General features: G+C 39.8%; 1 protein-coding gene across 2 annotated transcripts; it reads left to right on the top strand.

Annotated features, from left to right (window-relative positions):
- The first annotated feature begins 836 nt into the window (after nt 1-836).
- Nucleotides 837-22,875, top strand: STAU1 (staufen double-stranded RNA binding protein 1). Of its 2 annotated transcripts, none has more exons than XM_026652636.2 (12): nt 837-987; nt 8,181-8,319; nt 9,107-9,272; nt 12,147-12,245; nt 13,712-13,924; nt 14,689-14,832; nt 15,793-15,939; nt 17,556-17,628; nt 18,809-19,128; nt 19,894-20,016; nt 21,608-21,693; nt 22,404-22,875. In XM_026652636.2, the coding sequence occupies exons 2-12, from the start codon at nt 8,219-8,221 to the stop codon at nt 22,489-22,491; spliced, it is 1,560 nt and encodes a 519-aa protein (XP_026508421.1). In that variant the 5' UTR covers nt 837-987; nt 8,181-8,218; the 3' UTR covers nt 22,492-22,875. The 2 variants fall into 2 exon arrangements, with proteins under 2 accessions (XP_026508421.1, XP_026508420.1); XM_026652635.2 differs by having other exon boundaries at nt 13,694-13,924.
- Nucleotides 22,876-23,248: the final 373 nt, after the last annotated feature.

The following is a 23,248-nucleotide window of genomic DNA, read 5'->3' as shown; positions in this document are numbered from 1 at the left end:
CCTAACACTACCTGTCTTTAGCCATCTGTCCATATTTCAGTTACATACAGATACAGTTACTGTGACACATATACAACCGAAAAAAAACCCAACCCTGACTAAGTTCTGAGCTCAGTTAGACTAGGCAGTTGCTGGGCAACTGAACCCACGCTGTATGGTGATTGGGGATGAGGGCTCTGTATGTCAGCAACTCTGTGTTCTTATTGGTACATCTTGAAGTCAATTAACTACTGTATTTTATAGAACAAATTCCCACACAGAGTTTTAAAGTTTCGTTTGAATAGCCTATTATGAAAATGCAATAAATAAAATCCACCATTACACAATTTTTCCTGCATTCCCCAGAGATGTCTCGTGTATCCCTGGGGGTACATGTACCACACTTCGGGAACCCCTGACTTGTGCAATGTAAAAATGTAATTCTACATAAGCAGTCTGCATTTTGAGAAGATTTAGGAGAATCATGTTGGCATTATAAACATTAAAATCACACAATACATTTCTCGCAGTAACAGCCCTCTGTGTAGCCATTACCTGTCTACATACTTCTGTGCACATCCTTCAATGCAGACTCCCCAAATGTCTTGCAGTGGGGAGCTGTTTGGTTAGTACTGTTACAACAGTTTTGTTAATCCCTGCATTCAGTAGCCCAGGAAACCAAAAGCGTAACTTCAGCTACTGTGTTGACAAGGCTTTATTTAAGTTGTACTTAGTAATAAATAACCTTTCTGATTGTAGCAGAAGGCATATTAAACACATAAGAGGTCCTCACAAATAACGTGAAATGGTGGTGTTGGCTATAATAAAGAACTTGCACTTCTTGTTTGTAGGTGTTTACAGTGCAGCTGACTCTTGGGGACCAGCACTGGGAAGCTGAAGGAACTAGTATTAAAAAAGCTCAACATGCGGCAGCTGCCAAAGCTTTGGAAGGGACAAAATTTCCTAAACCTACAGCTCGCCCGTCTCGTAGTGAAGGAAAGAATCCAGGTATTTGCCAGGACAGGCTCTTTAAAAATGTGTATAGGATACCCACATCTGAACTTGGTATGTATAAGTTGCTTAAGATTGTGCTTATTTGGTGATCTTGAAGTGACATTCTGTACAGTCAGTGGCAACTGTCAAAATACGTGAGATCTTCATCTTAATCTAAAGGTTACCTGTATGCAATGTGGAATTGTTCAAATGCCTCTGACCACCAGAGACTATTTTGAAGTGTAGTTTGTTCCCTATGTCTAGATATGCATTGTAGTAAGTTTAAAGAAACTTCAGTTTCAATTTTACTGTTTGTATTTTGCCATCTAACACTTCAGTTAGAGTATCCTTGTAAAGATTGACTTGTCCATGGGTAGATTTATTTTTTACTGTACTAATTGAATTATGGTGAGGGTAGGTAATAAGACTTTTTGCTTGGACAGGTAAATATCTGGTAATCCTGAAAGCCTGATTTTTTTGCGGCTTCATAAAGTGTTTTTACTTAATTTTGTTTCTACTGACATTTCTATCGGGTACATTTTGAAGGATTTTATGAGGACTTCCAAATATAATCAAAATACATGCATAAAATTTGTAGTACTGGATGTAAAATTATTGTAGTTGGCATTTCAGTTAAAAGATTTCAAATTGCTAAGTCAGCATTTAAGTGGGACCTGTGTGTTGAAAATAAAAATGTTCTGATTTCACTAAGCTTCTGTAGTAAGAACTTTTTGTAATTGGTAAAGTGAAGCTGAATAATCTTATCTTATCTTTTACTGCATGCTCTTGACTTAGCTTTATTTTCTGTATATTCTGTATCCAAGACTTTCCAGTCAGATTAATACATTTGTATAACATCTTGATACTTAACCAACAACATCAACAAAATTAGTACAGATTTTAAAACCACAATACAAAAGATAAAAAACATTCAACCCTTCTCCTAAATCTCACTTCTAAAACACTGTATAAAGCAATTAGAGCCCTGCGCAGATACAAAATTTATATCTGTGGATATAAAGCGGATATCAGCGGAGCTGCAGTGCTGTATCAGGAACCGCAGCGGCAATAGCGGCATGTCAGACCGTCCCTTGCAGGAGTTGGCGCCCAGCCCGGGCAGCTCTTCCGGCATGACTCCTCCGCCCCCAACCCTGCCCGCTGGGGTGCGCACCAGGCTCACCAGCAGTTGTCCCTGGTCATGCTGGTGTGCACAAGTGCCTTGCATGCTCCCGGACAGGAGATGCACACTGCTGCATGGAAGGGACTCCTGCCTGGGAACATGCGAGGCACTTGCACACACCAGCATGACCAAGGACAGCTGCCAATGAGCCTGCTGGCTGCCTCAGTGGGCAGGGCTTGAGATGGTACAGCCACACCGGAGCTGCCTGGGCTGGGCACTGACTCCTGCGAGCGATGGCCCGACATGCTGCTGCTGTTGCCGCTGTGGTTCCTGGTACAGCACTGCAGCTCCGCAGATCTCCGCATCCGTGGATATAAATTTTGTATCTGTGCAGGGCTCTACAAACTATAATGAAATGATAAAACTTATGAATAAGTTGTCATTTAGCCCATAAAGAAGATGAATTTCACACAGCTCTTTCCTTGTATTTGTCACTGCCTAAGCAAATAGGGCAACTGCTCATATAACCAACACGTTATCACTACATAATAAATATTCTTCGAGTGTTTGTGTATTTCACTGTGGGTACACATGTGCCTGGAGCCAGAGAATTTTGAAAGCAATGTCCAGTAATCCACATATGCTTCCTTGCCCATCCTGTGCCTTTGACTGAAGAGATAAAGGGTGCAGTGGACTCTGTCTCTACAGTTCCTTCTAACCTCGTACAGTCCAGGTCAGAACCTCCAGTGTCCAAAGCTTTGGTTTATCCTTAATCTGTGAATATGTAGCTCTAAATCGTTTTAGAAGTTAGTTTAAAGTTTTATCTGAGAGTGTTAGCGTTTTATAGTTAGCCTCCCTGACATGGGGAGCCCTCCCAACCCCCATACCCTGTTTTGCGTACTGGACTATGTGCAAGACTCCGGCTTCAAAATTTGTTTCCTGCCCACACTCCTCCTTGGTCAGCAATGACCACCAACGCTGCTTGTACTGCCTTGGGGAAACCCTCATCGCAGCAAGGTGTAGTATCTGCCATTCATTTCCCAGTTGTACCCGGGAAGGCCCTCAATTTTGCCTTAAGAAGCACCTCATGGAGAGGGCACCGGGACAGCAATTGGAGCAGGCCAGCAAACCCACCAGACATAGTCCCAGTTGAGCAAAGAACTTGCCTCCTGCCACAAGGTCTAGCTCAGGAGCGAGGGAGTCTACCCCTACAGATCCGTCATCAGGGTCTGATGGGGAGAGCAGGGAGCATTCTCATAAGCATGAGACCAAATCCTTCTAAGTGGATTTGGAGGCAAAAAAGGATTCTGCCTAGACCGAGAAAGTATCTAAGATCAGCCCAAGAGAAGTTAGGATGTCCTAAGTCTCAGGACCAGAAAGCGCACAAGTCCAAGGCTCCATTGGCACCAGATTGTCATTTGGCAGCAATGGTGCCTCCAGTATTGCCCAGCACAAACCTGGGGTGTGCTGGTACTGACAAAGAGTGATCGCTGAGACCCTTGACTAGCCATTGTACCAACTTTGTCTTCCATGGCTGTGGCACAAACTGTCCCTACTGCAGCTCTGTTGGTGCGGGTGGACAGGACACCTCACTCCAGGAAAAGCCAAGTCCTGCGCTCCTCCTGAGGACATGTTTGCTCTCCCAGATCTGATGTCTCCTGCTCCATCAAGTTCCTAATTCCATTCATGAGCCAATTTTTGGGAGGAGTCTGTCTCCCATTCCATGTTTGGGTTATGACTTCCCTCCAGCAGCACCGTGGATACTGCCATTGGATCTGGAATTGGCTTTCTCTTCCTGGGGAGATTCTGAACTGCATGATGAAGTGCTATTTCATCCTCCAAGACGTCTTCCCAGACAGGAGGCCTAGACCAGCTTGGGATCAGCCTGCACCTCATCACCTGACTTTGAGCCATTGTTAGCCTATGCTGCGGGGACCTCCGCAACCCTCTTCAGTCTATCCTGTTAGCCGTAGTGGCGGCTGCAGAGTTGGTCTGTTCTGCTAAGGAGTCGTCTCATCCCTCCCCTCGGAGAGGGCAACTGGAGTTGCCTCCAGATCCAATTGAAGAGGAGGAGGAGTAGTTACATGCCTGATCTAGCAGTTCTGCCGGAATCAATGAGGGTGTGAACATTGTCCATTCTGGCTGTATGATAGTTTGTGTCTACCCTGTGCACCCCATTCCTTACCTCTTTTCAGAAGCCTCTGTCATGAGAAGATTCTCAAACAAGAAGTAGAATCCATCTTAGAGTGAAGAGTGATAAAGCAGGTTCCTCTTCAGTACCATGTTTTTACTGGACGTACTTCCTAGTACCCAAAAAGAAGAGCGATTGGAGACCCATTCTCAATCTTCGCCATCGCAACAGTTTTATTTGCAGACTCAAGAATCGCATGGTCACGTTGGCATCTATAATCCCATCCCTGGAAAAGAGAATGTGGCTTTCAGCTCTGGATATGAAGGATGCCTGCTTTCACATAGACATCTACCCTGCTCAAACATTTTCTCAGATTCATGGTGGGCTTCAACCACTTTCAATATGAAGTACTCCCTTTTGGCATTGCTTCTGCCCCCCAGGGTCTTTATCAAAGTATTCTCTGTAGTGGCAGCCTATATCAGAGACACAGCCTATATGCCAAGAAGCCTGTGCATTGACTTTGGCAATGCTGCAATTCCTCTCCTTATTGGGACTCAGTGTAAACTTTGAAAAGTCCATCACCCCAGTGCAAACTTTAGGCTTTATCAGTGCATCCTTAAATTCGATCGCAGCAAGGGCTTACCTGCCAATGGACAGGTTTCAGATTACAAATGATCTGAGGGACCAGGTCATAAGCAACCCTTGAGCACTTGTCAAGATTTCTCATTCCTTGGTCACATGACTTGATGTGCTTAGATCATGCTGTTTGCCACACTCTACCATCGTTGCCTGCAGGCTTCAAACAGTGACACATCAAACCACCAATCTCAGAGCCATAGTGACTGTTCCCACCAAAATATCATCCCTGCTGTGGTGGAAGAATCCCCTTCAGGTATGTGTGGGTATTTCCTTTCTTGCCTCCTCATTAGACAAGGGCGATCCTTACAAATGCCTCCCTGTTGAGTTGAGGAGTTCACATGGACAACCATACAGTACAGAGCACCTGGACATTGCGAGAGTCCAGAATGCACATCAATGTTCTGGAATTGTAAGCAGTTTGAAAGACTTGCGAAGCCTTTCTCCCATTCATTCAAGGTCACCATGCCCTCAGTGTAGGACATCATGACTGTCTTGCATCAACAAATGGGGGGAGCAAAATCCTGTCCACCAGCATGCAGAACTGGTGCATCAGCAGTCGGATCACCCTGTGGGCAGTCTACCCCCTGGGAAATCAGAACGTGCTAGAGGACTCTTTGAGCAGACATTTTGCTGTTGGCCACAAATTGGTGCTACACAACTGTGTGATGAACCATATTTTTGCTCTCTACAGGACCCCCCCTAGGGACCTGTCCGCCTACCAAATGAACAGGAAATACGAGATACTGCTCCAGAAGCCTAGGTTGCCACTCACAGGGCAACCTCTGCTTCTTCCAAGATCAGACCATCTGAACTATGCCTTCCCTCCACTACCACTCCTACCTCGGGTCTTACAGGAGATTTGGTAGGACAGGGCATGAGTCTTCCGGGGGGGGGATAGCTCAGTGGTTTGAGCATTGGCCTGCTAAACCCAGGGTTGTGAGTTCAGTCCTTGAGGGGGCCATTTAGGGACCAGCAGGGGACAAAAAAACCTGACAGGGACAGTACTTGGTCCTGCTAGTGAAGGCAGGGGACTGGACTCAATGACCTTTCAAGGTCCCTTCCAGTTCTATGAGAGAGGCAAATCTCCATATGTTATATTATTATTCTCATTGCCCCCAACTGGCCCAGATAGTTTTGGTTTACGAGCCTCCTGTGCATGTCATCTTGGGCACTGATCATTATTATGACATTTTTCCAATCTCCTGACCCAAGGAAACAGCAAGAGCAAGCATCCCAACACCTGTCCACTTCACCTCAGGGTGTTGTTTTTGGATGGGCATCATCCGTAGAATGATCATGTTCTGGAGAAGTACAGAGCATCTTTTCTGGTAGTAGAAAGGAGTTCACTAGAAAATGTCATCTAGCCAAGTGGAAGTGTTTTTCTGTATGGGCACATTGACAATGTCTACCCTCAGAAGCAGTGGCTGTTCCTCTTATGTTCGATTTATATTCTTTCCTTAAAGACACCAGACTTGTCTATTAGCTCCTTATGGGTCCACTTGGCAGCAGTCAGTGCATACTATCCATCTTCACAGTGTTACTCGATTATCATGCATCCACTGACTAGCAAACTCTGGAAAGGCATAGTTAGAACGTGTGTTTAAAAAAAAAAAAATAGCCTACTTAATCAGATTTAAAACTTGTTCTTTCATTACTCAAACCATTAGTTTCTTGTTTCCATGTCTCTCCTATCCATGAAGGTTGCATTCCTGGTAGCCATCACCTGACCCAAGAGGGTTGGGGAACTTGGAGCACTGATGGTGGAGCTCCTTATGCTATATTCCATAGGGACAAAGTTTCATTACCCTTATGTCCTAAATTAATCCCCAAAGTAGCTTCAGAGTTTCACCTGAACCAGTCAATTCACTTACTTGTATTCTTTCCAAAACTTCATCCATCCTTAGAAGAAAGGAGGCTCCATTCCCTTTGCATTTGGTGAGCCTTGGCCTGCAAAGGACAAAAACAATCAGTCTCCCAGACTATGTCACCATAGTGGAAAGAGTTCAGGGTCAGGCTATAGCCTCTCAAAGAATCTCTCAATGGATCTCAGATTGTATTTTGCTCTGTCAGATGTCTAATTTCTCTCTCCCTCCCTCCATGGGCTCATTGCACAAGAGTGCAAGTGACATCTATGGCATCACTTCAGGAAGTGCCTCTACTTGATACCTGTAAAGCAGTTCCATGGAGTTGTAGCCACACATTTGTGAAACGTTGTGCTTTGGTTCAGGACTCCTCTGATGCATCCTTCGAAATAGTGCTCCTTTGTTTGGCTCTGCCACCTGCATCTTTAACCGTCCTCTTGAGTACTGCATGTCAATCGCCCACAGTGGAATACATGTAGGGACCAGCACTCGAAGAGAAATTACCTTGTAGTAATTTGAGGTTCTTTGATGTGTAGTCCCTGTTTGTATTCTGCTACCTCCTCCCTCCTCTGCTTTGGATCATCTTTTCGTTCGCAACGGAGAATGAACTGGAGAGGCGATAACTGTCTTGACCTTCTATCTCCTTGGTTGGAGGCATAAGGTGAACAAGAGTGCATGTGCGGATGAAGGGATGCTGCTTTCAAAATTCTCTGGCTCCAGACACATGGAGTGCATACATTTGCACAGTGGAATAGAGAGAGAGACCTCACATCTGGAAGAACCTCCTGTTAGTATAAGGTGACTATCTTTGTCTTCTAGTTTTGGCCCAAATGCTTTGTTTCATTGGGTCCAAAATTAGAGAGCCATTTATTTCTTAAATGACAATAAAAGTTGCAAGATAATGTAGCAAATCTTCGACCTGGCCGGACCCACCTGGAGGCAAACAGTTGTGCCTCTTAATGCCATTATACGTCCCTTCCAAATAAACCAACTGCATTGTTTGGAAATGGAGAACTGTAAAGGCTCTCCTTAGCTTATTCATAATTTCCAAATATTTCTTTCCAGTCAAATGCCAAAGGTAAAATTATACAGCTGTTTGTTAATATAAAAAGGTACCTCGTGGGAAAGAAACCTGCATTTTTTGTGTGGTTTCCCAAACTGTTTGGGAAAATATAAAGGAAATATCCTAACAATTTATCAGAACCTAGAAAGCTCAATTGATTGCAACAAGACTTGCCAGTCCAATAGCGGTACTAGATTGCTCTGGGATCCATTTATGTATGTGGTAAACTTTTTGTACTTGCTTTCACTCATATTCATATTCACGAATTCACTACTGATTATTGTGATGTGTGCACCAAGAATCTAGTCCCAACCTGTCCTGGTTTGAGAGTTTACCTGATTTTACTCTGCCTGGACACTTAGACAGCTATATTCTATATTTCTATTTATCTAGATAGTGTAACCCCCACAGTGGAGCTAAATGCTCTTTGCATGAAGCTGGGAAAGAAACCTATGTACAAACCTATTGACCCTTACACAGGGATGAGATCTACCTACAACTATAATATGAGAGGTGGTGCTTATCCTCCACGGTATGTATTACAGTTTTTCAGTTTTGTAATCAGTCCCATACTCTTTGAGTTCCTTTCTTTAATGTGCATGCATTGCTGCTGAGACTTTTTAAATAATATCTCTGAAAATAAAACGTGCCTTAAAGGGACACTCAACTTTAGCCAGTATATTATTCAGGAACTCTCCTGCCCCAAGTACCTCTGCAAGTTTGTTTTTTACAATCATATTTTCTTTAAATTTTTCTCTTTACTGTGTGGAAAAAATCCAGAGGGGGGGGGGGGGGAAGAAGCTAAACAGTGAAATTGTGCAGTTGAGAACATATTTATTGTTTCACTAAATAAACTGAAAAAAATTCCTCTAAGTTATAATGTTAGGTATGAGGAAAAATAGGGAAAACATTTTTAGACATGTTTTATTCTGAAGCTGGCTCTATGCCTTTAAGTATTAAGTTTGGTCTAAAATACTTGAGTATAAAAATCCATTGTTCCTTGCTTAGTAATTTGTCAAGTCTATAAAAACTTAGCATAGTAAATTATCATTCTTTGCTTCAAAAGTATTAGAAATGTGTTTAACTTTTCCTTGTCTTACAGTGTAGATTTTGTAAGTTTTACAAATGTAATGTAAGTCCTCCATTAAAGTCGTTCAGAGTTAACAGTTAATGTATTCAAATTGGATCTCTACTATAGGAGTTCATTGTTGAGCTTCGGTTGCTGGGAGACTCATTAATATATAATGTTTAACCCTAAATGTTGACTTTGTAGCTTACCAGCAATTTTTAATCAAGCAAACTTGACTTTCTAATTTCAGGTACTTTTACCCATTTCCTGTTGGACCCTTACTTTATCAAGTTGAGCTCTCTATTGGAGGACAGCAGTTTCATGGGAAAGGAAGAACAAGACAGGCTGCTAAGCACGATGCAGCTGCTAAAGCACTGAAAATTCTGCAAAATGAGCCCCTGCCTGAGAAACCAGAGGTAGGAATTAACCTGAAAATGTCTGAAGTTAATTAAAGTACCTTAAAAGTTGAAATGCAGTTTTAAATATTCTTTGCTAGTTTAAAAAGAAACTGCACTTCTTGGAAGACTTAATTTTAATGGTTTAACACTTGTTGTATCTAATGGAACCACTTTTAGGACAAATAGAACTACATCTACGCAATCAGGGTTTCCCTGTATGAGGTCCTATTCATTGCTTTGTGCTGTCATAATTCCTGTACCACTGTCACCAGAAGATTGATCTCTGATGGGTGATAGGCAGCAGGAACAGATAAACTGCTAATATTTAACTGACAGTGTGCTTGGTGCTGTACAAACCTATGGAGAGATCTCTCTCACAAGCAACTTGCAGCTTAGTTCAGACACCTTTAGTACATAGTGTCAGTATGAGTTTGACATGATGTAGGAATTTTGCCAGGAGTGTGGATATACACTGTAGAAGTTTGAAAAGGTTTAGAAGAATGGGAGATTGTTGGGAGATTAAGGAATTGGATGGAAGATGCATGAAGAGGTGTGGGTGTGTTGCTGGGGGGTGCATTTCTAGGTATGCCTTGGGGAAATTGTGTATCTGTCTTAAATGTTTATGCTTAAACTTATATATAAAGTACCCAGAGCAACAGTGTATGCTTAATATATATTTTAAAAAGAACAGATATGTGCAGGGCTTCAAAGGTGAGGAAGAAATGCTTTAACTCAATTTGGATGATGGAGAATCCAGAGTGGTTTGAACTGAGTGACATGACTGGAGATAAGAGAGATTTAAGCTATGTTTTCTGTATGGACTGGAAGCAAGAAGCTAGGGGCCGGAATGAATTAGCTTGCAGTATACAAGGCCACAGATGACAACACATTGGTTTGGTTTTTAGTACTAGACTTAGAGAAATATCAATTTACCTGCAAATGTCTGCCTTAATAGATAGCAAACACTAAGGTGGAATTGTTTCTGTACATTTTTCATTAATTTTGTTTTTCACTATACTGTTCATGAAGTGTCAACTGTTCTTTACATTCTTCATATGTATTTAATCATTTGAACACATCTAGACTACAAACCATAACATAGTTACCAATGAAATAAGTTATGGGGTATTTCTTGGCTTGTCCTCCCTTGGGAGTTCAAAATAGGAGAAAAGTTAGTCCAATAAAGAAAAATCTGGTCCTCTTAACAAGGAAAAGTTTGTAAAGTTTCAAAATTATGAGCAGGGAATGCTTCAATGCATCTGAAACTAGAGATTAAAACTATTATGCTAATTGATATTTTGAAATTAAAAGGGGAAGTCACTGAAACAGCATCAGTAGAGGTGGCACTGGTGAGCTAATTATTACACTTAAGGGGTTTGAAGTTGACCGCATTGCACTATTGTAGGGGCATGGGTTAAGACCTGAAATGGTCATTCTATGTCCTTTCCTTTCGGTTCTGTCAGACCATGGTAGACTCAAAATGAGTGAATCTGAAATCAGAAAAGTGTTAAAACTTGATGTAAAATCCTTTTGACTACTGCTGTCGATCTGAAATGCCAAATGTCTTGACTACATCTTCTCCTGGGGTGCACTCCAAGAGATGAACCTTCTAGCATTAGTACTGATACTGCCTAAACAGTTGTCAGATGCTACAGCACACAGTACGTTTCTCAATTCTCTACCAGTTGTGCCATTGTGTAGACCAGGCTTTGTGAACATAGAGTACATACCCGCATGTCTGTATGTAGTTTGGACTTTGAAGGCTGGAAGCCAGCATGATGTACATAGTACTGAGAGAACCAAAAATATTGGATGTTTTTATTATGAGAAGCATGTTGAGATTTACACATCCCTCTGGAGTGTTTGTAACTCAAACACTAAGTATTAGTGAATGAGAGAGAGAAAGTAAAACTGACTGAAAACAAGTGAAAATGGTAAGTATTTTATTGTTTACTCGTATTTCGCTTGTGTTGGGAGGTAGGACCATAAATGGTGAGTAGTAAACTAAATTTCTAAATGCTTAATGTCTTAATCTAAGATGGTAGTAACTCAAGTAAGGAAACTTTTTTTAATTAGAACTATTTTTAACCTGACAAGGCCTCTTCAGAGTATATTTATTTTCTAATTTAAAAAAACTAACCCATTTTCCATATGGTGTTATGGACAGAAGTGATTTGTAAATTGACACTATTCTTCTCGACCATGGTCCCTTCCACATCAATGCGGAACACGAGTGCAGTAAGGCCATAACAAACTTTTGAAACAGTAATTTGTAATGTGCTCAAGATAGCATTGCTCTCCTAGTGGAAGGTGCATGATCTTAGACTCAGTCATTTGATTTTTAGGCATTTTGCGAGTGATGCATTGTACTAATTTCTTATGTTTCTCCTGTTAGAAACATCTGCAGAGCAAATGATTAAACAGAAGCACGTGGAGAACACGTTACTACCCCAGAAACTAATTAACCGTCACTCATGAGAGTCCCACACATAGAATTCAGATTTCTCCTGCCTTTCTCTCATCTGATAGTCTTACAGATGTCAAATCAGTTTGAGACTACAGTGTTTCACAAGTCTACTTCAATTTGGACGCCAGTTCATTTAACACTTAACACTTCCAAAAATAGTTTTGTAGCTTATTGGCCTTTGTGGTGTATTTTTTTTCCTTCCTTCAGTGAGCACTTGTGAATCTTATCAGGCTTTTACATAAAGCATGTTTTTAATTAAACAAGGTTCTTAAGCTTAAGTGTCTATACTATGTCTGGTGTATTGTACATTCTCATGAAAAGTGACAGTAAAGGTTAGACAACTTAAAGATTTATGGGTTCAATAAACTGGTTTGCTAACAATTCAATTAGTGGGATCTTTATTTAAATGATTATGCTTCTTTTAGGTTAATGGAAAAGAATCAGATGATGAAAATCTCAATAAATCTGAAATAAGTCAAGTGTTTGAGATTGCACTTAAAAGGAACTTGCCTGTGAATTTTGAGGTATGTTTATTTTACAAGCTCTAGAGTTATTCTTTAGAATATTAGAGTTAGAATATTAATTTAGGATACTAAGTTAAAATTACATAAAGCGGCTCTGTTTTAGACAAATACAACAGACCTTTAAAGCTTCATGTTAGTTCTGAATATGCTTTTATCTTAATGAGTTTCAAACTGATCATCCCAGATCTATATAATTTAAACAAATTCTGCCACCCCAGAATTGGCACCCTATGCTAATTACATCACATGTGAGCCGTTCTGTTGTGGGAGAGGCCCTATATCATGCTTTTTGAAAATGAATCCTGAAAGGGTCTTGCACTAAACTTTTTTTAAAATCACATCTATAGTTAGAACAATAAAAGCAGAGTTAAGAAGGGAAAGAGTTTAAAGTGTCCCTTTAAAGGCAAGTTACAGAAGCATTTGCTTATTTGTGCACTCATGTGAATGACAAACAAGGTGGGGGTTCCCATTCCATATTACCCTAATCCTCAAGAATCATCATGGGTTTACTGTTACTTAAAATTGCCCTCCTGGCTTCAAGAACTGCAGAATCTTTGGCCTCATATGCATAAACTGTCCTGCCGCTTCTCACTGTCATGGTTACCTCCTTGTCCATCTCTCTTGCAACTATTTGTTATCTTAAATGAATACCTGCCAGGGGAACATCTTGTTGCACTAAAACTTTAATGTATCATATTGCTGTGATGTGCAGAAGACCTAGTGATTCTTCACACAAACACCTGAGTTCTTATGAGATAAAATACAATTGCATATCACTGAATTGCTTTTAATCTGTTTTGTGAAACACTAGATTGATGACAGATTTGTTACATTTTCAATCGTCTGCTTGTCACACACTTGAGTTTAAATTTTTATTTATTTTTGAGCTCTTTACTGTCAATATATGGGCATTTGGTGTCTTTAAAGCGTGAGTGGAAATAGAGAATGTCTGTTCAAAGACTTAGTAAGTTGTAGGCAACAGTATCTCACATTTCTGCAATATGCTCTGTTTCTTTGAACTAAAATCACAGTAGACTCTAGACCCTAAAGAATTACTTTACTGATCAAATTATTGTAATATGAACCATTTAATGGGGTGATGTTAGTTGGGTGGAAATATACACCAAAAAAAGGAACACACCGTGTTTCCTGTTGAAAGGTAAAAACAGTAAATTAAATATGATGTGAATGATGTCTGCAGCATGTAAAGTCTACTTACAGCTTGCTGTACGTAAACTTTTTCAGATATAAATATTTTAGCAAATTACGGATGGGTGGGTAATATCCATTATACTTAGTGATAATGCATTTAAACAGCCACTACCTGGATTGTTTCAGGAATGCTATTCCATGTGAGTGTTCTGCATTTGAGAGTTTTTGTGAGTGAAGTTTGCTATAACCAGTGTGCCCTACCATTTTTAATAAGTGTTTATCACGCTTTCACTCAGTTTTTCCCTCTGAAACAGGTGACAAAGGAAAGTGGTCCTCCCCATATGAAGAGCTTTGTAACCAAGGTATTTGTTGGAGAATTTATGGGTGAAGGTGAAGGAAAGAGCAAGAAGATCTCAAAGAAAAATGCTGCAATAGCAGTCCTAGAGGAACTGAAAAAACTGCCACCCCTTCCTATGGTTGAGAAAATGAAGCCACGAATCAAAAAGAAAACAAAATCAATAGTGAAGGTAAAAAAATACTTTATGGTGGACCCAAATTTAACTATTGTAAAATGTCATAGGATGAGGGACATTCCCAAGCTGATTATAAATCACCTTTTCAAATGCTGCACCTAAACCACCAGTCCCAAGCTGCAACTGAGATGTTAGTTAACCTGCATCCACTGTTAATGGAGCTCTTCCAAATGCTGCACCTAAACCAGCAGTCCCAAGCTGCAACTGAAATGTTAGTTAACCTGCATCCACTGTTAATGGAGCTCTTCCAAATGCTGCACCTAAACCAGCAGTCCCAAGCTGCAACTGAAATGTTAGTTAACCTGCATCCACTGTTAATGGAGTTCTGGCCTCAGTGTTGCACTAACGAGGAATTGTTAGCTTTGAGAGCAATGAGAAAACACACGGAAGAATGTTTACCCTATAAACTACTAGTTTTATCTTACTTTCAAGCTTCTAAGGGCATTGCAGTTTGTCGATTAGTTTTAGTGGTGCCACCTCCCTCAGAGACTGCACTTTCAGCACTAGTCTCCGAACATTCAAAATAAGCTGAACTTGTGACGCTTTCTGGTGGCAGGTTATCGAAGAACTAAGTTGGCTACTTCCGTTTGGCTATTGGTATTGCTCTTTGTAGTGTTTCATAAAGCAGGTTTTGGTGGTTTTTTTAGAGAAGCTAAAGCCTAGAGTTGAATGAATGAATTGGCACACTACATTTGGGATTACTGTACTCAAATATTCACAAGTGTCAGCTTATTTCTTCAACGTTATTTCCACCTTAGCTGCAAACAAGCCCAGAATATGGCCAAGGAATGAATCCCATTAGCAGACTTGCTCAGATACAGCAGGCCAAAAAAGAGAAGGAGCCAGAGTACATGCTCATCACAGAACGTGGTCTTCCAAGGCGCAGGGAGTTTGTTATGCAGGTTTGTATATTGATTTCAGATCTCTGGTTGCCTGGCTTTGATTTTTTTTTTTTTTTTTTTAAGCTTAGGGTTACCAGACGTTACAACAATGATAAATGTAGTTAGCAGGATTGCACCCTTCATTCCACTGAACTCATTAGGAAATATTTCCTCTGACTCCACTGGAGCAGAATAAGGACTCAAGACAGCAAATCCCTCCTATCTTGAGTTCTGTTAAAAAGCTGGATAGGTTGCTGGAAGACTCTCTCATAACTACATCGTGCTCTAGTTTTCTTTTTTTAGCAAAAATAAAACTAACATGAATAGCAAAGTGCTGCCGAATATGATGATAGGTGCTTCATACATCCAAAATGTGGGCTTCATTGAAATATAGCTCTGAGAATCCCTTGGCTTTTTTCACTAGTTTCCTTTTCCCATTAAAAGTGCTGTGGTCCAAAATCTCACTCTGCATTTCAAATTCCAGTAATTTGGTAGCATTTGTGATAGTAGGTATTCTACTGATTTGTGGTTGATTAACTACCATCCCTTGGTAGTTAAAGTGCTTAAATGCTTTCCAGCCCTCTGTCTTTTATGCTGAGCAAGGCAGAAAACTACAACTATGTAGAAGGATGTGAATTCTTACTGCACTTGCATTGCACCAAGAAAGCTGCATAATTCTGAACCAATTACTTTAACTTGGTGACTTGTTGAATATAAATTTCCTGGCTTGACAGAGCATTTAAGCCAATGCCAAAGTGAGATCATGAAATACAGCTGATTATTCTATTTGTATGCGGCTTTATGCTGTGGGGCTCGTGATCAATTCTATCAAAAGGCAAACTTGGTTAGGACAATAAATCAATTCAACTGATTCTCTGATCACTCAGACCATATTTGAGACAAATGGGCCACTAATGAGCATACACTGGTTTTACTTTTATAAGGATTTATTTGCTTTTTCTTTGTCCCTGTTTCTTCCAGGTGAAAGTTGGCATGCACACAGCTGAAGGAATGGGTACGAACAAGAAAGTGGCTAAACGCAATGCGGCTGAAAACATGCTGGAGCTTTTAGGTTTCAAAGTCCCCCAACCTCAACCCCCAAAGCCAGCACTAAAGACAGAAGAGAAGGTAACACATTTTTAAATTACTACCACTTGGTATTTCAGCAAACGTTGAGTGAAATGATGACTGGCAGGGGCAAGAGTATATCAAGTTCATACTTCCCACTGCAGCACACTTGACAAGAGGCAGCAATGATCCAGCTACAATGCATTGAGTGAAAGGGAGTGCCAGTTAGTACTGCCTGTTGGTATCAAAGCCCCAGTGAGTTTCTGAACAAGGGTATAATCATGGCCCTATGCACTAGCCACAGGTGCAGAGTAGTGTTGGGGTACATATAATACAGATCTTCCTGGGTCTTGACAGTACTAGATCTGCTCCTGACTTATGCAAGCATAATGTTGACGGAGGACCGTCTCTTCACAGAATGGGTCAGAACCTGTGATATTTAAAATCATTGGTCTGAGGACCTAGGCTTCAGCAGGCTTATATCAGACCTCATAACATTATTTTTATGTAGTTTAATAGTGGATACTGTGGGGTACTTAAAACAATTGAACAGTTTTTCCCTTGGTTAATACCTTAGCATACTTCACAATGAGGCTTGAAATTAACAAGATACTGTTTTTCTCCCTTTGTACTCCAGTGTCATCTATGTCATTACTGCTCTAGAAACAGTGATAACTAAGGTTAAGATTTTGTCATGGTTATTTTTAGTAAAGTCACGGGCAATAAACAAAAATTCACAGAAGCCGTGACCTGTCTGTGACTTTTGCTGCTGCGACTCTATGGTTTCCCCTGCCTCCGTGGTGGCTGGGAGCTGCAGGTTCTCTTTTCCCCCCCCCCCCCCCCCCCCCCCCGCAAGGCTGTCCCCGGTCACTGGAACCCCGAGGAGGGCACCCTGAGGAGGCTGTCACCTGTTGCTGGAAACCTGCAGGGGGATCCTGAGGAGGCTGTCACCTGTTACTGGAACCCTGCTGGGGCCCCACTGGCTGCCAGCTCCAGTCCCGCAATGCCAGGGGCTGAAGCAGAAAATGTCACGGAGGCCTCTGGAAGTCACGGATTCTGTGACCTTTGTGACATAAATGTAGCCTTAGTGATAACTAGTGTTCATTTAACTGGCTATACTTCAGTAAGCTGTTTGCATGTAGGCCCTACACAAACAATTTTGGCATTTGATTTCTTGGGTGGGAGTGGTGAACTCTTCTAAGATTTGTAAAATAGACAGGGTCAAAACTTGGCTTAATTTGAAACCATGAATTAATGGATAGATTTTTAACACATCCTTTCAGTTTACAATTGATACAGTACCATAATATTTCCTTTTGAGAAGGCATAGTAATCTCAGGCAACTCTTATGGCTGTGCAGTCCGCTTTAAAGATTCAGACTAAGCTTTATTATCTTCAGCCTAGGTTCACTTTAGTCCACTCAGTTTAACAGTACCAACCAAGAGTATCCAGTTCTGAGCTACAATGCTTTTCAGTGGTACTTACTCATAGACTAAATGTAGTCTTGCCTACCTAGTGTGTGTATGATTCACTTAACCATGCAAGAACAAAATAAATTATGTAAAGATTAAGTTCTGGGTATGCAACTGGAATCCTTTTCTAAAGTTTTGTGACAATTGAGTCACTTAGATCTTGAAATCTTTAAGGAAAAGTTATTGGTGTTTGGGTTTTTTTAGACACCAGTAAAGAAACCAGGTGATGGAAGAAAAGTAACCTTCTTTGAACCAGGCACTGAAGAAACTTCAGCTAGTAAGTGAAATTACTGAAATTAATTTGGCCCTTTATTTTATTATGGGTGTATGTTCGCAAGACAAGTTTGTTTCTTGATTTGATTGCTGCACTTAGCCTGCTGTTTGTATGGAGTACCAGATGAGCTTTCTTTAAGGAGCTGCCTTATTGCAAATGGTTCTGGTTCTGCTAGTGAGGTCTCAGATGAATGAGCATGGATTTGTGTGAATTAGTCCTTAAAGTTTATTAATAGAGGGGGCTTGATTCTGCCCCAAGTTGCACCCATCTTCCAGCTATGAAACCTCATTTGCTTCCAAGATCATTTTCCTGGCTTGTGCTCTGACTTTGTCACCCCTTCCCTCCTCCATTTCTAGTGTTCATCCTGTAGTCCTGCCCTACCTAATTTATCTATTCTACCAGGATGCTGACCCCTGACTTTAATCTGCCACTGTACCCACCCTTCAAATACACCCCCTCACATTCTCCCATGGCACTCCGTATTGGCTTCTGTCAGGGGATAGAGGGACAGAACTCCTGCAAAAAATCACTACCTTATCCTCTTTGAAATCTCTTCTTAAATCTAACTTCTGCCATGGTCCCTACAAATAACTATTGGTTGACAATGGTTAGGCAGGTGGTGAGCTGTGACCTCTGCTTATTGTATGACATGCTTGCTTACAAACCTCATGTTCCTCCTCATGTGTTCTCCTCAACCTGCTGTGTCTTGTCATAACCTAGATTGTAAGCTGTCTTGGTCCAGGATTCTTTTTACTGCCTGTACAGTGCTTAGCACAAAGAAGTCTGGTCATTGTGTGGTTCCCTATGCTGCTATTGTGATTCAAGTAACGTAGTAAAATAAGAGACCCTGATGTCAAAGGCCACCTGGAGTCTAGCTGCAGCAATGCAGGATAGCTCCACTGGAGAGGCTGTGATCAGGGCACTTAGGGATAAAGGGGCACCTTTGGCAGAAACAGCCATTGCATTGAAAAATTCATTCAACACAGCATTGCAAATACTACCTGAGGTGCAGTTGCACCCTTCTGAAACAGTGGAGATGAATCAAGCCCAGTAAGTGTGACTACTTTTGGAACACAACAAAAACTTGTAGATGTTTAGAGATTTATAAATTGTTATATGCATGCTGACAAGGCTCCTTTATAAATGGCTAGAATCTATTTAATGTGTACCTTTGTCTCTTCAGGTAATAAAGATGATGAGTTTAGGATGCCTTATCTCAGCCATCAGCAGCTTCCTGCTGGAATTCTTCCCATGGTCCCAGAGGTTGCACAAGCTGTAGGAGCCAATCAAGGACACCACACCAAAGAGTTCAACAGGGCAGCCCCTAATCCTGCCAAGGCTACAGTAACAGCCATGATTGCTAGAGAGCTGTTATATGGTGGTACATCTCCTACTGCTGAGACCATATTGAAGAATAACAACTCACCAGGCTATGTACCCCACGGACCACTCACTAGGCCCTCTGAACAATTGGACTATCTTTCCAGTGTTCAGGGAATCCAGGTAAATGTTCAATCTGAGGTATATCTGGAAAAATATTATATAGGGTTTACCATACTAGATTAGATCATTATTTAATAAAATTCTGTCTGCCAATTGCTTCTGATTTTAAGAGTACTTAAGTTGCCCTCAGCTTCCTATTAATATTTCTCTTCAGCTGGAAAATCTTTTGAATTTTAGAGTTTTAGTATTTGAAATATGCATTTCTTTTGATGTGTGTTCTACCATAATTCAGTGCTACTACAAAGTCTATTTTTAAGAAATGGAATTAAGTTCCATTTTGTAAAGTATTTCCTTAATGTGAGAATATACAGCTGACCAATATTGGCTGATCCAAATTTAAGTTTCTGAAAAAGCCCTGGGTACTTTGACACTTGCTGTAGGCTACAAATTATTCATCTTCCATATTCTCTTTAATCGGAATTTACATTTCAATTACTGCATTGCATTAATACACAAAGAATTTCATGGATAAATTCTATTATGAAGAATTTAAAATGGCAAGTATCGATGGTTGGAATAAAGACAGCAACGATAACTTTTATACAGCACCTTTCATCTAGGAGCTCTTAGATGTGTTCACGAACTATTACAGGTTCAAAGTTAGGTTTCAGAATAAATGGTTTTACTAGTTTTTATAAGAATCATTGCTCAATTAGAGTGAACATGGTTTCCTGGTGAGGGCAGATACTACATAGTGGCTGGAATACATTTACTCTTTTCACAGTTCATTAAGAATAACTGAAGCATTTTTCTCTTTTTCCTCAGGTGGAATACAAAGACTTTCCAAAAAATAACAAGAATGAGTTTGTATCTCTTATAAACTGTTCCTCTCAGCCACCACTGATCAGCCATGGAATTGGAAAGGATGTAGAATCTTGCCATGATATGGTATGATGACTATTATTGATATACTATCTTCTTTGGTCTGCATTGAGCAAGGGGTGCAATTGATCGTCATTTCACAGCCAAATATCTATGCTGTGTAATTGTCTGGTTAATTTTTGTCTGACATGTTGCAAGCCTCAGAAGCACTTAAATTGATTTACCCTATACTGATGATGTACTTCAGATGTAGAATAGACATTTAAAATGCTAAATACATGCTCACCATTTTGGCCTATAAAAATGTACTTGCTTTCTTATCTTGCTGTGATTAGTTAGCTTACATGATCATTTAGTAAAGAAAATGTATAAAATGAACTTTCAGAACATAAATACCTATTGATATTTTATCATTGGGAACTGAAATACGCTTTTATCTGATTCTATAATATTTCTTCAGGCTAGACTTCCTGCTAGGAAGTAAACCAAGATGGAAGCAATGTCATTCCCATTAGATAGCACAAGACACTCTCAAATCTATTAGGTTTTAAAAGGAGATCTTTAACAATGGTTTTGAACAATAGTTCTTTACAAAAGGTTGAATCTCCTAGTCTGTAAACTTTGAGGGAGAGACCTCGTCTTTGTACCAGTCTGAAAAGAGCTTATATGGTTGGTAACCTGCATCTAGTCTATTACAACTTTGAAAAAGTTTGTCATTCCTGGGCTGTTCAATGGTGAATTGTGTTCTAACTGACAGCCTCAGACTGTTAGCATGTCAGCTTTTTAACTCATATATATTTTTGTGTGATTTAAATTATATTTTTTATCTTTATACTTGGATTCTTTATAGTGATTTTATAATTTTTAAAAAAAATTTCTAGAGATTTCTTTTTAACCTGACTTATGTCCTCACTTTGAAGTATTCATAGATATCTACCCATCTTGTTCAAAGAATGTATATAAGGTTAGGCATATAAACAGATGTAACAGGAAAAGCTCTAAATTTGGGGAAGAAACTTTGAGACCAGCCTTATGAAATAATTTTGTGTCTTGCACATGTTCATATATTTATCTTTAATTTATGCCTATGACATAACTAACCTTTAAGGTTAATATTAAACCAAAAATAATTGTTTAAAAAAAGAGAATAGTCCAAGCCTGATCCTAATCAAATTACTGTAAAATCTTTTTCAGTTCAGCCCAGAAGATATGACCTGTTTGTCACATAGTGACAAAATACGCATAGTCTGTTAAATAGTAATAGTAATCACACCATACCTATATTTGTATCGATATTTTAACCATCTGTGCCTAGTGGTTAGAAATAAATAATTGGTAATGACCTCTTTAATGACACAAGTAGCAGGCCAGTGGTGGTGGTCATGTTTGGCACTGTTGGATCCATTGTCCCATCCCCTAAGAACAAATGCAGTAGGAAATCCAAAGCCACAGCATCCTGCTACTGTATAGTGCTACAAGATGCTCTTAGAAGTTGAAACCTTCATCCTTCCTCACTACTAACTACACTGGAGGAAAAAAATTTGACTTGGCTTTACTCTGATACCCAGCTTCAGGTTGGCCTTTAGTCCTGTTTTCCCCCAAATGAACTAAAAGAAATGACACATTAAAAACTCTAAATGCTGTCTCTTTTCTTTAGGCTGCACTGAACATTTTAAAGTTGCTGTCTGAGTTGGACCAACAAAGTACAGAGATGCCACGACAAGGAAATGGACCAATGTCTGTGTGAGTGAAAAATTAATTCTGGCCAATATTTTTCCCTTGCAGTAAAGTAAAAGCAGCTGTGACCTTTTAAGGACAGTCTTACCTCAGGCAAATAAAATGTTGTAAGGCTGGTTGGTTTGTTTGTCTTTGGGTTTTTTGGCCAGGATAGTTAAAATATCAAACTATATCATCTTGGTAAGGGCGAGAGAGCAAGTTTTATGACTAAGCTTGGACATTTTTATGACAGGCCAAAGAAAAGTTATTGGGCTCAATACAGGGGTAATTGAGTGATATGTGATGGCTTGTGATATATACAGGTAGTCTGTCTAGATCATCTGATTGTCTCTTTTGGTCTTATGCTCCATGAATCTATTACTCTTACCCACTTGCTTTAACAAATGTTTAGTAGTTCCTTTTTTCAGAAAGTCTTCTAAATATGTAACCATAAACAGAATATCCAGGTTAGGCAGCTTACTGTCATCTAAATTGTCACCCTTATGGAACTGTAAATGAATTCCCTTTGCTGATCAAAGTAACATTCTTTTGCAAGAAGTTTGAGCTAATTAAATTGTGGCACTGGCAGCACACTTTCTATCAATTTAGAAAAAACATGGTTCATGTGAATTATTTTTTCATGTGAATATAAAATCCTCTGTGTCAAGACAGTTAATTTTAGTGAAAATAGCATTACAGGAGGATCCTCTGAGTAATGTGGTGTTTCTCATTTCTAGATGTGTGAAACAAGAAATGGAAAGTGACCCTCTCCTCAAACCGGCTAACTCAAACACTTTGGGACAAACACTGGACAGCACTGCCTGAAAAGGCTTTTGACTGGACCCAAACCTGAAAGCACCAGAGAAAATCAAATGCTTCCTATTAATGTAACCTAACTGTTTTAGAGTACTACAGTCTTTCCAACCTACTGTAGTATCTAAATCATAACCGTTGCTTTTTCTTCAAAGTGATAAATTTTTAGTTTCATGATACTGTTTTGATTGAAATGACACTATAAATTTTTCATTTAAAAGTTTCTTAATTGTATCTAGAACAATAGCACAGTTTAGAAACTTTGTCTTCTGAGACTGATGTTATCTGTGAACTAACTTGGGAAGATCATATCCATGTATGTGGTTATTTTGTTTTTATTGAAATAGCAAAGTTTCATTGGAAACAAATTGTGTGCCCTCCATTTAATAATAATAATAAAAAAAAAAAGTCAAGGACTTTGGCAAACTTAACTTAATTCTCAAAACGGTTGTATGAATTAAACATTTTAGGAATTTTAAACTTTGTTTGATTTTTTTGGTTAATTTCTAGTTTTCTTGAGGGGGGTGGGGGGACTTGAATGCAACAGGAGTTTAAATAATCTCTGATCTATGTTTTAAAGATTGTGTGTGTGTATATATATATATAGTGGCACACAACTCACTACATTACAGGATATGATCTCAATGTAGTGCATATAAAACTGCAGATTGATTTTCCTTGAGTGCTTTATACTGTTTAATTACATCTCCATGTAGGGCTGAAAAAAATTACCTATGTTTATATATAAACTGTGTTGCTTTTGATGTTG

The sequence above is a fragment of the Terrapene carolina genome, unplaced genomic scaffold (assembly GCF_002925995.2).
Source record: "Terrapene carolina triunguis isolate 2854851 unplaced genomic scaffold, T_m_triunguis-2.0 Scaffold130, whole genome shotgun sequence".
In the NCBI taxonomy this organism is placed as follows: domain Eukaryota; kingdom Metazoa; phylum Chordata; order Testudines; family Emydidae; genus Terrapene; species Terrapene triunguis.
The sequence above is the reverse complement of the archived record's forward strand: the minus strand, read 5'-3'. Positions and strand labels throughout refer to the sequence as shown.

Excerpts from the sequence above, each read along its gene's own strand:
- STAU1 (XM_026652635.2), top strand. The coding sequence starts at position 8,219 with ATGAAGCTGGGAAAGAAACCTATGTACAAACCTATTGACCCTTACACA. Across the intron at positions 17,629-18,808 it reads CACTGAAGAAACTTCAGCTA|GTAATAAAGATGATGAGTTT; the intron begins GTAAGTGAAATT and ends TTGTCTCTTCAG. Across the intron at positions 19,129-19,893 it reads CCAGTGTTCAGGGAATCCAG|GTGGAATACAAAGACTTTCC; the intron begins GTAAATGTTCAA and ends CTTTTTCCTCAG.